This window comes from Aedes aegypti, chromosome 1 (genome assembly GCF_002204515.2).
Source record: "Aedes aegypti strain LVP_AGWG chromosome 1, AaegL5.0 Primary Assembly, whole genome shotgun sequence".
NCBI classification, from domain to species: Eukaryota; Metazoa; Arthropoda; class Insecta; order Diptera; family Culicidae; genus Aedes; species Aedes aegypti.
Window position 1 is genome coordinate 43,031,210 of NC_035107.1, and position 14,825 is coordinate 43,046,034.

At 47.4% G+C, this 14,825-nt stretch overlaps 1 protein-coding gene across 1 annotated transcript in view; it reads right to left on the minus strand.

Moving 5' to 3' along the window:
* LOC5573035 (neurogenic locus Notch protein) overlaps positions 1-14,825 on the minus strand; it is a 217,971-nt gene that overhangs the window by 10,212 nt on the left and 192,934 nt on the right. Inside the window, exons 8-10 of the mRNA XM_021838030.1 lie at positions 6,081-11,383; positions 5,765-6,008; positions 5,387-5,698 (exon numbers count right to left, since the gene is read on the minus strand). Coding sequence (XP_021693722.1) covers positions 5,387-5,698; positions 5,765-6,008; positions 6,081-11,383 — 5,859 coding nt within the window. The remainder of the gene's footprint in view (positions 1-5,386; positions 5,699-5,764; positions 6,009-6,080; positions 11,384-14,825) is intronic.

Consider the following 14,825-nt stretch of genomic DNA (forward strand, 5'->3'; position numbering starts at 1 on the left):
AATATTCCAATCTTCCATTGGGAAGATTCCAATCTTCCATTGAGAAGATTCCAATCTTCCATTGAGGAGATTCCAATCATCCACTGGAATTCCAATCTTCCACTGGGAAGATTCCAATCTTCCACTGGGAAGATTCCAATCTTCCACTGGGAAGATTCCAATCTTCCACTGGGAAGATTCCAATCTTCCACTGGGAAGATTCCAATCTTCCACTGGGAAGATTCCAATCTTCCACTGGGAAGATTCCAATCTTCCACTGGGAAGATTCCAATCTTCCACTGGGAAGATTCCAATCTTCCACTGGGAAGATTCCAATCTATCCACTGGGAAGATTCCAATCTTCCACTGGGAAGATTCCAATCTTCCACTGGGAAGATTCCAATCTTCCACTGGGAAGATTCCAATCTTCCACTGGGAAGATTCCAATCTTCCACTGGGAAGATTCCAATCTTCCACTGGGAAGATTCCAATCTTCCACTGGGAAGATTCCAATCTTCCACTGGGAAGATTCCAATCTTCCACTGGGAAGATTCCAATCTTCCACTGGGAAGATTCCAATCTTCCACTGGGAAGATTCCAATCTTCCACTGGGAAGATCCAATCTCCACGGAATTCAATCTTCCACTGGGAAGATTCCAATCTTCCACTGGGAAGATTCCAATCTTCCACTGGGAAGATTCCAATCTTCCACTGGGAAGATTCCAATCTTCCACTGGGAAGATTCCAATCTTCCATTGAGGAGATTCTTCCACTGGGAAGATTCCAATCTTCCACTGAGAAGATTCCAATCTTCCACTGGGAGGATTCCAATCTTCCACTGGGAATATTCCAATCCTCCATTGGGAAGATTCCAATCTTCCATTGAGAAGATTCCAATCTTCCATTGAGGAGATTCCAATCTTCCATTGAGGAGATTCCAATCTTCCACTGGAAAGATTCCAATCTTCCATCTTCCATTAGGAAGATTCCAATCTTCCACTGAGAAGATTCCAATCATCCACTGGGAGGATTCCAATCTTCCACTGGGAATATTCCAATCCTCCATTGGGAAGATTCCAATCTTCCATTGAGAAGATTCCAATCTTCCATTGAGGAGATTCCAATCTTCCATTGAGGAGATTCCAATCTTCCACTGGAAAGATTCCAATCTTCCATCTTCCATTAGGAAGATTCCAATCTTCCACTGGGAAGATTCCAATCATCCACTGGGAATATTCCAATCTTCCATTGGGAAGATTCCAATCTTCCATTGAGAAGATTCCAATCTTCCATTGAGGAGATTCCAATCTTCCACTGGGAAGATTCCAATCTTCCACTGGGAAGATTCCAATCTTCCACTGGGAAGATTCCAATCTTCCACTGGGAAGATTCCAATCTTCCACTGGGAAGATTCCAATCTTCCACTGGGAAGATTCCAATCTTCCACTGGGAAGATTCCAATCTTCCACTGGGAAGATTCCAATCTTCCACTGGGAAGATTCCAATCTTCCACTGGGAAGATTCCAATCTTCCACTGGGAAGATTCCAATCTATCCACTGGGAAGATTCCAATCTTCCACTGGGAAGATTCCAATCTTCCACTGGGAAGATTCCAATCTTCCACTGGGAAGATTCCAATCTTCCACTGGGAAGATTCCAATCATCCACTGGGAAGATTCCAATCTTCCACTGAGAAGATTCCAATCTTCCACTGGGAAGATTCCAATCTTCCACTGGGAAGATTCCAATCTTCCACTGGGAAGATTCCAATCTTCCACTGGGAAGATTCCAATCTTCCACTGGGAAGATTCCAATCTTCCACTGGGAAGATTCCAATCTTCCATTGAGGAGATTCTTCCACTGGGAAGATTCCAATCTTCCACTGAGAAGATTCCAATCTTCCACTGGGAGGATTCCAATCTTCCACTGGGAATATTCCAATCCTCCATTGGGAAGATTCCAATCTTCCATTGAGGAGATTCCAATCTTCCACTGGAAAGATTCCAATCTTCCATCTTCCATTAGGAAGATTCCAATCTTCCACTGGGAAGATTCCAATCATCCACTGGGAATATTCCAATCTTCCATTGGGAATATTCCAATCCTCCATTGGGAAGATTCCAATCTTCCATTGAGAAGATTCCAATCTTCCATTGAGGAGATTCCAATCTTCCATTGAGGAGATTCCAATCTTCCACTGGAAAGATTCCAATCTTCCATCTTCCATTAGGAAGATTCCAATCTTCCACTGGGAAGATTCCAATCATCCACTGGGAATATTCCAATCTTCCATTGGGAAGATTCCAATCTTCCATTGAGAAGATTCCAATCTTCCATTGAGGAGATTCCAATCTTCCACTGGGAAGATTCCAATCTTCCACTGGGAAGATTCCAATCTTCCACTGGGAAGATTCCAATCTTCCACTGGGAAGATTCCAATCTTCCACTGGGAAGATTCCAATCTTCCACTGGGAAGATTCCAATCTTCCACTGGGAAGATTCCAATCTTCCACTGGGAAGATTCCAATCTTCCACTGGGAAGATTCCAATCTTCCACTGGGAAGATTCCAATCTTCCACTGGGAAGATTCCAATCTTCCACTGGGAAGATTCCAATCTTCCACTGGGAAGATTCCAATCTTCCACTGGGAAGATTCCAATCTTCCACTGGGAAGATTCCAATCTTCCACTGGGAAGATTCCAATCTTCCACTGGGAAGATTCCAATCTTCCACTGGGAAGATTCCAATCTTCCATTGAGGAGATTCTTACACTGGGAAGATTCCAATCTTCCACTGAGAAGATTCCAATCTTCCACTGGGAGGATTCCAATCTTCCACTGGGAATATTCCAATCCTCCATTGGGAAGATTCCAATCTTCCATTGAGAAGATTCCAATCTTCCATTGAGGAGATTCCAATCTTCCATTGAGGAGATTCCAATCTTCCACTGGAAAGATTCCAATCTTCCATCTTCCATTAGGAAGATTCCAATCTTCCACTGGGAAGATTCCAATCATCCACTGGGAATATTCCAATCTTCCATTGGGAAGATTCCAATCTTCCATTGAGAAGATTCCAATCTTCCATTGAGGAGATTCCAATCTTCCACTGGGAAGATTCCAATCTTCCACTGGGAAGATTCCAATCTTCCACTGGGAAGATTCCAATCTTCCACTGGGAAGATTCCAATCTTCCACTGGGAAGATTCCAATCTTCCACTGGGAAGATTCCAATCTTCCACTGGGAAGATTCCAATCTTCCACTGGGAAGATTCCAATCTTCCACTGGGAAGATTCCAATCTTCCACTGGGAATATTCCAATCCTCCATTGGGAAGATTCCAATCTTCCACTGGGAAGATTCCAATCTTCCACTGGGAATATTCCAATCTTCCACTGGGAATATTCCAATCCTCCATTGGGAAGATTCCAATCTTCCATTGGGAAGATTCTAATCTTCCATTGAGAAGATTCAAATCTTCCATTGAGGAGATTCCAATCTTCCATTGAGAAGATTCCAATCTTGCACTGGGAAGATTCCAATCTTCCATTGGGAAGATTCCAATCTTCCATTGGGAAGATTCCAATCTTCCATTGGGAAGATTCCAATCTTCCATTGAGAAGATTCCAATCTTCCATTGAGGAGATTCCAATCTTCCATTGAGGAGATTCCAATCTTCCACTGGAAAGATTCCAATCTTCCATCTTCCATTAGGAAGATTCCAATCTTCCACTGGGAAGATTCCAATCATCCACTGGGAATATTCCAATCTTCCATTGGGAAGATTCCAATCTTCCATTGAGAAGATTCCAATCTTCCATTGAGGAGATTCCAATCTTCCACTGGGAAGATTCCAATCTTCCACTGGGAAGATTCCAATCTTCCACTGGGAAGATTCCAATCTTCCACTGGGAAGATTCCAATCTTCCACTGGGAAGATTCCAATCTTCCACTGGGAAGATTCCAATCTTCCACTGGGAAGATTCCAATCTTCCACTGGGAAGATTCCAATCTTCCACTGGGAAGATTCCAATCTTCCACTGGGAAGATTCCAATCTTCCACTGGGAAGATTCCAATCTTCCATTGAGGAGATTCTTCCACTGGGAAGATTCCAATCTTCCACTGGGAAGATTCCAATCTTCCACTGGGAAGATTCCAATCTTCCACTGAGAAGATTCCAATCTTCCATTGGGAAGATTCTAATCTTCCATTGAGAAGATTCCAATCTTCCATCGGGAAGATTCTAATCTTCCATTGACAAGATTCCAATCTTCCATTGGGAAGATTCCAATCTTCCATTGGGAAGATTCCAATCTTCCATTGGGAAGATTCCAATCTTCCATTGGGAAGATTCTAATCTTCCATTGAGAAGTTTCCAATCTTCCATTGGGAAGATTCTAATCTTCCATTGAGAAGATTCCAATCTTCCATTGAGAAGATTCCAATCTTCCATTGAGAAGATTCCATCCATTGAGGAGATTCCAATCTTCCATTGAGGAGATTCCAATCTTCCACTGGAAAGATTCCAATCTTCCATTGAGGAGATTCCAATCTTCCACTGGGAATATTCCAATCTTCCACTGGGAATATTCCAATCCTCCATTGGGAAGATTCCAATCTTCCATTGGGAAGATTCTAATCTTCCATTGAGAAGATTCAAATCTTCCATTGAGGAGATTCCAATCTTCCATTGAGAAGATTCCAATCTTGCACTGGGAAGATTCCAATCTTCCATTGGGAAGATTCCAATCTTCCATTGGGAAGATTCCAATCTTCCATTGGGAAGATTCTAATCTTCCATTGAGAAGTTTCCAATCTTCCATTGGGAAGATTCTAATCTTCCATTGAGAAGATTCCAATCTTCCATTGAGAAGATTCCATCCATTGAGGAGATTCCAATCTTCCATTGAGGAGATTCCAATCTTCCACTGGAAAGATTCCAATCTTCCACTGGGAAGATTCCAATCTTCCACTGGGAATATTCCAATCTTCCACTGGGAATATTCCAATCCTCCATTGGGAAGATTCCAATCTTCCATTGGGAAGATTCCAATCTTCCATTGAGAAGATTCCAATCTTCCATTGAGGAGATTCCAATCTTCCACTGGGAAGATTCCAATCTTCCACTGGGAAGATTCCAATCTTCCACTGGGAAGATTCCAATCTTCCACTGGGAAGATTCCAATCTTCCATTGGGAAGATTCCAATCTTCCACTGGGAATATTCCAATCTTCCATTGGGAAGATTCCAATCTTCCATTGGGCAGATTCTAATCTTCCATTGAGAAGATTCCAATGAAAGATTGAAATTTTAAGGTTTATTTTCCTCTGGGGAAATTTTAATTTTTCACTGGTAAGATTCCAATCTTTTATTCTTTTATAGGTATCATAACAAACGTTAAGCTCACCTGTGGGACTGCAGAAGCCCGCCAGTTCCAGTCCGGAAGAACCGTTGACAAAGCTCATCTGTAGGCCGGCCAACATTGCACTATTTGTGTTGTTACTGCTATTGTTATTACTACTGCTCTGCTGCGGTCCACAGCCTATACTACCACTATTTTGCTGTTGCTGTTGTTGCTGCTGCTGCTGCTGTTGCTGCTGCATGCTTCCGTTGGAGATCATTTGCACACCGTGCTTCTGTTGCTGAGCGTGCCTCATCGCTTGGATGTGCGTCGGCGACGTTGGCAAACTGGGCCTCGTCTTGGCCGGTGATGGCGAACCTGAATCGTAGAATGGAGGATCTTCATCAGTCGCTATTCCGACTAACTCTGCAGCGTGACACTTACCGATATAACCCTGCGGCGAAAGCGCCAGATTACTCTGCACCGAGTGCGGCGGCGACTGGTTCGAATAGGGCGGACTGAGCCCGCTTTCGCCCATCGCATGCATCGCGTGCAACATGTTCGCCGCCGCCACGTTGTTTCGCTGGTTCATCAGCAGATCCTGGAACGGAGTATTTCCGGCACCGCCCATCGAGTAGCCGTAGTTGTCCAGATTGATGTTATGTAGCGATTGCATCGATTGCGCACTCTGTGAAAAGAATAAAACATCGAAAAACATAGAATCGTCGTACGAACTTTAACTAGCAAGCACTAAACCCACCTTGATGCAATCTTCGTAGCTCGGTGGCTTCTTGCCGGTGCCGGCACCGGTCATCGTATCCATCTGGTGTACGGCCATCGCGTTCGAGTACAAACTGACCGTATCGTACGGGCTGGGGATATTGGCCAGCGGCGACTCCACCGAGCTCAGCTGATCATCCGAAATATGCACATCACCAAGGTTGTTGTTTTTCTTGGCACCCGGCGTCGGTTTCTTGGCCACTGCTTTCCGACGGATGCTTCCGTCGTTGTCCGGGCTGTTGGGATTCTGTGGTCCTCCGACGGCTCCGTTCATCTTCGCCCGCTTCTTCTGTTTATTCTGCTTCGTCGAAGCAATGATCGTCGGGTGGGTGATCATGTGCGGATGCGTCGTCGGTGACATGATCGTGTTCGGGATCGTCGTCACCATCTGCGGGCTACGTGGCACGTGCTCGTCCAGCAATCGGACAATGTCCTGATGTATCCGCTCGCTAGCCACGTCCCGTGGTAACCGATCCATGTGATCGGTGATGTCCCGATTGGCAAAGTTGTCCAGCAAGGCTTTGCAGGCTTCAAACGATCCTTCCCTAGCGGCCAGGAATAACGGAGTTTCGTCTTTGTCATCTTGAGCATCCCGATTGGCACCGTGGGTTAGAAGTATATTCACTGCATCCACATTGTTTACGGCCGCAGCCCAATGCAGCGCAGTCTTACCACTGTTGTCTGCGGCGTTGATGTCAGCATCGGCAGTGATCAGATCTTCAACCATTCCTTCGATCGCGAGACGGGCTGCCAAGATCAACGGTGTCGTACCGTCGTGCATACGAGCATTCAGATTAGTAGCGCGGTTCCTAAGCAAAATCTGGAAGACACCCATAGCATCGGCAGCGACGGCTGCGTGCAGTGGAGTACGTCCGGTATTATCCTGACTATTCGCATCAGCTCCAGCGTCCAACAACCTCTTAGCAGCGTCCGCACGAGCGTAACGAGCCGCCAAATGCAAAGAAGTTTCACCAGTCTTATCCATAGTCGCGTTAAGTTCAGCGCCCTGAGCCACCAACTCCGAAATGATCTGAGCAGTGGAGTCGTCAGCTGAGTCAATGTCTTCGCCTGAATCGATTCCTCCGCCACGAACCGCAGCCACCATTAGAGGAGTCATACCGCAAGGTCCTCGCACATCTACATCGTTATGGCCGCCATCGTGGTGCGTCGGAGGTGTCATCATTGCCGGATGATCACGGATATCAGCAGCTTCGAAGTGCTGCTGCGACCAAACTCGAGGTTCCGTTTCTTCGTAGTCCGTAATCGCAGTATGATCACTTGAGTAGCCCTGATCGATGCCACGCAACCGCTTGGGTTGCGGCATTTCCGATTCATCGTCACTGTTGCACCACTGCTGCGAGTTACCCATATGCCCATTGGCCATGTCCACCATCGAGGGATTCTTGTTCAAGTTACGCATCTCCTGGCCATCTGGTCGTCTGCGGGACGGCCTTCTGACGTTGGTGTTGGCCGTGAAGAATCCTTCTGGGAACCACGTGACGCCATGGGCTCGCTTTCGGTTCGCCACCAACACTCCGCACATGGCAAACAACAGTAATCCGATGAAGAATCCTAGTAGTACATAGTTGGTGTTCGTCGTTTCCGGAAGACCGTCGTCATCGGGATTGACGCCCTTGACTTGGTAAATTGGGAACTGTTTCGAGAGGGAATGCTTCGAAGCCGTTGCGGCCAGGAACTCGGCAGCCTCGCTAGCCGTTCCGAAGCACTCTGCACCAGTCATTCCAATGCATTTGCGGTTGTCCAGTTCCAGGAAGACCTGGATACCAGTCTGTCGGGTTTCCGTGTAGACAACGTGGTGCTTGCGGCCGAATTCGCTCTCAGCCAATCCCTGCAGAGCAGTGCCTCCCTTCCAAGGGAAGATCATCTCCATACCGGCATTGTTCTTTTTGATCCGTACTGTCGTTCTCAGCTGATGACCCAGGTCACGCAGGAATTGAACGGAATTCTTCTTGAACGTCTCCATGTCCATCAGCAGGATGATTGAAATGGCACCTTCCGCCAACTGAGCCGGTTCTCGATCGTTCTCGCAATCCAAACCGTCCCAGTTACACTCGGCATTGTTACATCCGTAGTCACAGAATCCGTTGGCATAGTGCTTCTGACAGTACGCGTCATACACCGGATTACACGGCTGGAGCTTCTTCTCGCAATCGCGTCCATCGAACAAGCACTGAGCATTGTTACAATCCTCATTACAGATTCCATCCTGGAACACCTCCCAGCAGTTGATGCTGGCAGTGCAGTTCAACCACGGATTGATTCCCAGCGAACAGTCGTTTCCATCAAAGTCACAGGCGTACGTGTTGCACTCTTCATCGCACCTATGATTACCTTGTTTCTCCCGACATCCCTTCTTCACGCACTGCGCCCTCTGATACTCCAAATCAATCGCATAGATGTTCATAATACCCTTCTTCTTGATGTCGCTCTCGAACCATCCCTTGTACGTCGTATCATACTTGTTGCACGTCTTTCCGGCCCACTTCGGCGGACAGAAGCACTCAAAGTCGCCCAGCTTGTTCTGGCAGGCAGCTCCGCGCTCGCAAGGACTCGAATTACACTCGTCCAGGATGTCAATCTCACAGTTGATACCACTGGTTCCCAGCGGACACTCGCAACGGTAGCCACCGTCGTCAGCAATCTGGCACAGTCCGTTGATGCAAGGGTTCGAGTCGCAGTCATGTCCGGAGAATTCGCAGTTCTTGCCGTAGTAACCGTCAGTGCATACGCAATGGTGTCCGCTTTGCCGAATGGAACAGATTCCTCCATTCAGGCACGGCGAGTTGGCGCAGAAGTCAACCTTGATCTCACAGTGCCGTCCCATGTGACCGGGCTTGCAGTTGCAGTGGTAGTCATTGACCAGCTGGACGCAGTCCAGGGTTCCCGGGTTCGAGCATGGGTTCGACAGACACTCGTTGATGTCGCCTTCACAGCGGGATCCTACGAAGCCCGGTGGACAGCGGCATTCGAATCCTCCAACCTTGTCGATACAGCTACCGTTGTTGTGGCAAGCACCCGGAACGCAGTCGTCCGTGTTGATCTCGCATAGCACTCCGAGCGTTCCCGGTGGACACGAGCACTTGTAGTCGTTGATCAGATCGTGGCAGATACCTCCGTTTCGGCAAGGGTTTGGCTTGCACTCGTCGATGTTTAGTTCGCAGTTCTGACCTTGGAAGCCCTTCTTGCAGATGCACTTGTATGATCCGATGAGGTCTTTGCAGTGACCTCCGTTACGGCAAGGTTGGCTTTCGCATTCGTTGATTTCCTTTTGGCAGTAGGAGCCGGAGTAGCCTTGTTGGCAGTGGCAGCGATGGGAGTTTCCGAAGTCTTCGCAGGTTCCGTTGTGACAGAGGAGTTTCTGTTCAACGCGTTTCCGGATGGCTGCATCCTTGCAGGATACCATTTCCACGTCACAGAGCTTACCGGTCCATCCGGGAGCACAGATGCACTGGTAGACGTTCTCCCGTTGGACGCAGGTGGCGCCGTTCTCGCAAGGAGACTGGGAACACCAATCTACGTAGTCCATGCACTGCTTTCCGGTGTAGCCGTACGAACAGTGACAGGTGTAGTCGTTGTCGTAATCGTAACAAGTGGCACCGTTCCGGCAGGGTTGCGAGTCGCATTTGTTGATCTTGTACTGGCAGTTAGATCCAGTGAATCCGGCTTGGCACGAGCAGTTGTAGCTGTTAATACCGTCGATGCAGGTTCCGCCGTTCATGCAGGAGCTTTCGGTACAGTCTTCGTCGTTGGTCTGGCAGTTCATTCCGCTGAAGCCGAGTGGGCACGTGCAGGTGTACGAGTTGACGTACTGCGTACAAGTTGCTCCGTTCTGGCAAGGCATGGATACGCACTCGTTGACGTCGACTTCGCAGTGTTTGCCCTCGAAGCCATCCACGCAGAGGCACGTGTAGTCCCCGATGCCGTCCAGGCAGGTTCCTCCATTCTGACATGGGAACGAGGCACAGTCGTCGGTGTTGACGGTGCAATCGCGACCCTCGTAGCCTTTGGCGCAGAGGCATTGATAGGAACCGTTGGTGTTGCGACAGGTGGCGCCGTTTCGGCAGGGTGAGGACAGCGCACACTCGTTGATGTCTTCGTCGCATAGCCGTCCGGTGTAGCCGAGGGTGCAGCTGCACGAGAAGTCCATGTAGTTTTGGCTAGGTGAACACTTGGCTCCGTTGCGGCACCGATTCGGTAGGCAAGGATCCATTTTCGATTCACAATCCCGTCCGGTGAACGGAACTCGGCAAACGCATTTGTATCCATTGACCAGATCGATGCAGGAACCTCCGTTTCGGCAGGGATTGTTCACGCAGTCGTCGATGTTGATTTCACAGTTTCTGCCCGAGTATCCTGGCATGCACTGGCAGGTGTAGGAGTTGAGGCCATCGCGGCAGATTCCGCCGTGTTGGCATGGATTCGATCCGCACTCGTCTATGTCCGTTTCGCAACGACGACCACCGTAGCCGGGAGGACAATGGCAGATGAATTGATTGACGCCGTCTTCACAACGACCTCCGTTGATGCAAGGGTTTGAAGCGCATTCGTCCACGTCGCTGAGGCATCGGGCGTCGAAGTAACCACGAGGGCATTCGCAGCGGAATCCGTTGACCAGGTCCATGCAGACACCTCCGTTGGCGCAGGGATCTGATGCGCATTCGTTGATGTTCGTCTCGCAGTGGGTTCCCGTAAAGCCTGGTACGCACTGACAGGTGTACCTGTTGATGCCGTCTATGCATTTGGCGCCATGTCGACACGGATTGCTGTGGCACTCGTTCACGTTGACTTCACAGTTGGGACCGGACGTTCCCGGTTGACAGCGACATATGTAACCTCCGACCAGATCTTCACAGTGTCCGCCAAACTGACACGGGTTCGATTCGCACTCGTTGATCTGGATCTGACACAGGTACCCGGTGTACCCCGGGTTGCACTGGCAGGTGAACGAATTGTCCCCATCGATGCAGATACCCCGGTGGCACGGGTTCGAAGCGCAGTCGTTGATGTTCGTCTCGCAGGACATTCCCGTATACCCGGGTGGACACTCGCACGTGTACCCGGCGATGGAATCATGGCAGATACCGCCGTTCCGACAGGGTTGCGATAGACAATCGTCGATATTGATCTGACAGCGAAGACCCGTGAATCCGATGGCACAGGTGCACTTGAACGAGTTGATCAGATCCCGGCAGATGCCACCGTTCAGGCAAGGGTTGGTGGCGCACTCGTCGATGTCGATCTCGCACTGCGTTCCGGTAAATCCTGGCGGGGTAGATGGAATTGAGGTTAGAGTGTTTTCGGATTAGTGGTTATAAAATTGGCGGCGTTCAAAAGAGAAAAGGTCAAGATAAAGGATTTAGCAAGCCTTCCCTAGTAATATAAGTTTTATTACGGTTTGACATTTTTTTTATGTTAAGTCAGTTATAAAACCACGACAAAACCTGAAATGCTACTTGGGTTTGGATTCTTTAGAATTATCATTATATTTAAATAAACGTATAATACACTCAAAATTGGACTTATCAAGATTCTTCCAGAAATCGAATCACTCACACGTAATTAATATTAAATTAAACGCCGACAAACACGGCATTCATTGCGATTTGTGTGGCCCCCTTAATAATGGCAATATGTGACCTATTCCGAACCTCGACCGCTCCATAGTGATAGCCCCGAGGCCCACGCTATTAAAGCATAAAATATGTGCACTTAGGCGAAGGATAAATAAACATAAAACGAAATGCTCCTCAACCGAATGATGGTGTGTCAATATACAACCCCATTTACAGACATAGTAGGCACAGGCAGTTGTGGAGAACTGGACGCCGTGGTTGATCGCGGTTGCCATGGGATTGGTCTTCGTAAATTGTGCAATACTTGCTGCAACGTCGCCGCCGCCTTATTGCAGCTGCTGCCTGTGATATTCCAGATCGTTGCGATGGCGACGCCAATCCGAACCAATCAACGAAATTTATGCAAAACTCATACGACGGGTTAGGACTCGATCCACGGGAAGCGCGTATCCCGTCGGGATACATCTTCTTCGGAACTTTCCGAGGGTTGAAAAATGGCAACACGCGAAATGTGCGACACGCCCACGCGCGCACCGTTTTCATAATTTTCTCCGGATTTTAATCTCGTGCACACAAAAGCCAGCTTTCGCCGCCGCCGCTGCAGCCCCAAAAAAAAAGAGATAAACGATTACAAGACCCAGGTTATGGCACAACATGGACCTTATCCACGATACGGCAGGAGGTCATAAAGGAATGCTAAAGACAGACACGAATCTTAAATTAAATTGATAAGCAATATTTGGGACCATTTGCGGTTCATTTTTTTACCGTTGTAGTGGACATGTTTTTTGCGGTCACAGTGACGCCGCAGAAAAAAGATCGCAGCAACCGTAACTGCCGTAACAGCAACTGCGCGGCGATGCATAGTGGTGCGATGCAGAACGAATGTCGGTCAAAATCTAAATTTTTTTTATCATATTCAGGTATTACAAGACTTACATTTTCACATATTTCTCGCTGAACTTTTTTAAACAGCATTGAGAGTCTCTCTTTGTTTACTTCCTCTATCATCAATATCTAAGCCGCATTTTCATCTTCCGATGCGATTTTTGTAAGAATCGTAGGCCAAGGATATTGTCTTGTGATCTATACTGAAAAACTTTTTAAAAGCTTCAGTATTGCAATGTCATAATCAAAAGAGAGGGAGAGAGAAAACTATTACCCCTCGGAGAACCACTGTGCGATGACCTGTCACCCGATGAGAGACTCCGTCCACGCATCTCCACCGTCACCGGTCGGGTCGTTGATCACCGGTGACGGTGATGGGAAAGGACCGATCTTGGGAGAGACGATGGCGTAATCCGAAAAGCACGGCGATTTGCGATGCTTAACTGTCATGACATTTCGATTGGAAATAAATGACCGTCGGTCGAAAATTGTCAAAAAAATAAATATCGTCGACCATATAAGTAGGCTAATTGAGCACAAGGGCGTACCCTCTCGAAGGCATACCACTTGTTGAATACAATTTATTAAAGCATTAAAATTTATTTTACAAAAAAGTTATCGTTTTACGGATTTCGATTCCTGTGAGACCAGTCCAGGACAAGGGCAGTGGTAACCGGATTTGTCAAAAAATAACTACAGTCAAAATTCCATTACTCGATGTTCAAGGGATAATCGACTCATGGAAAAAACATCTAGTCATGGCACAGATATTCTTCGAAAAGCTGTTCGAAGGGACCATCACGGTAACCTTGATTTTTTGTGTTTAGTATGGTTCCATGAGTCTATTCCTGTAGGTTTGACTGTATTAATCAAATCTTTAATTAAAAGCTCCGATTTTATTCGTTTTCAAAGAAATCCTTGGGCGTGCTTACGTAACAAGGTTCTGAATCGATAAACGAGCCAATAGCGATATTGTCGCTGGCGTATACAGATCACGTACGGTACGCAGCCCGGCTGGCGTCGTTCGACGGATTTTCCCACATAGCCCGTACTAGCTAGATCGAAGATGGCGGTGACTGACTGACGAGGTGGGGTGCGATGTCTGGTGTGTATGTGCCAAATTGACTGCGATCGAGCGATGGCTGCTTTGATTCTTTTCCTACTAGACATATAGAGGAGGACCAACTCTCGGATATAGATAGGTTCAGACAGCCCAAGCGCAAACGCGGTCGTCTCTATCTGGTGTGGCCTATCTGAACTGATGCTCCCAGGTGGTCAATCGCTGATGGACACCTTGCTGGGACCGATCGATTGGCACGGTGCGAGTTAATGACAAATGATCTTAGACGTAATTTGTTATAAATTGAGAAGGAGACTTCCAATAGGGATTTTTTTTGAAAAGTAGTACGTAGTCTAGCGTTTAGCAATAATAACCGCCTGATACAATGATTGCAACTAATAAGGCAGAATGCATCTATACGATACAAGGAAGAAGTTGGATTCGATTTATTCCTAATGGAAAGAAAATTGAGGCAATCATTAGCATCGTTCCAGATTTTTTAGGTTTTGTTTTAGAATAGTCGTCAAGATTCCGACGCCATTTGAATGAATTTGTAAGGTTCTACATACACGATACAGTCTTCTTCCACGTAAAATGTTTGAAATCATCCGACATTATCCGACAGGTACCAAATTGGAGGCCGTGGTGAATCTTGAGAATTAGTAGATTATTGTGTATTCGCCCTTCCGAGGTTTTATCTTACGATATTTTGCCCAAAAACCGTATTCAACTGCTGTGCCTGTACGCCATCTCTACCAAAAAGCCTAACAGCTTTGAAAGCTCTTCTCTGGAGCTTGAAAGGCTTCTACCTGAAGCTGGAAAAGCTTGTCCAAGAAGCTACGAAAAGCTTCTCCAAGAAGCTTCGGAAGGCTTTTCCCAGATGCTTCGGAAGGTTTCTCCCAGAAGCTTTGGAGAGCTTCTACTAGAAGCTTCGAGAGACTTCTCCTAGAAGCTTCGGAATCCTTCTCGCAGAAGCTTTGAAAGGCTTTTCGCAGAAGCTTCGGAAGGCTTCTCCCAGAAGCTTTGGAAGGATTATCCCAGAAGCTTCAGAAGACTTCTCCCAAAAGCTTTAGAAGGCTTCTCCCAGGAGCTTCAGAAGGCTTCTCCCAGAAGTTTCGGAAGGCTTCTCCCAGAAGCTTTGAAAGGCTTCTCCCAGAAGCTTTGAAAGGCTTCTCACAGAAGC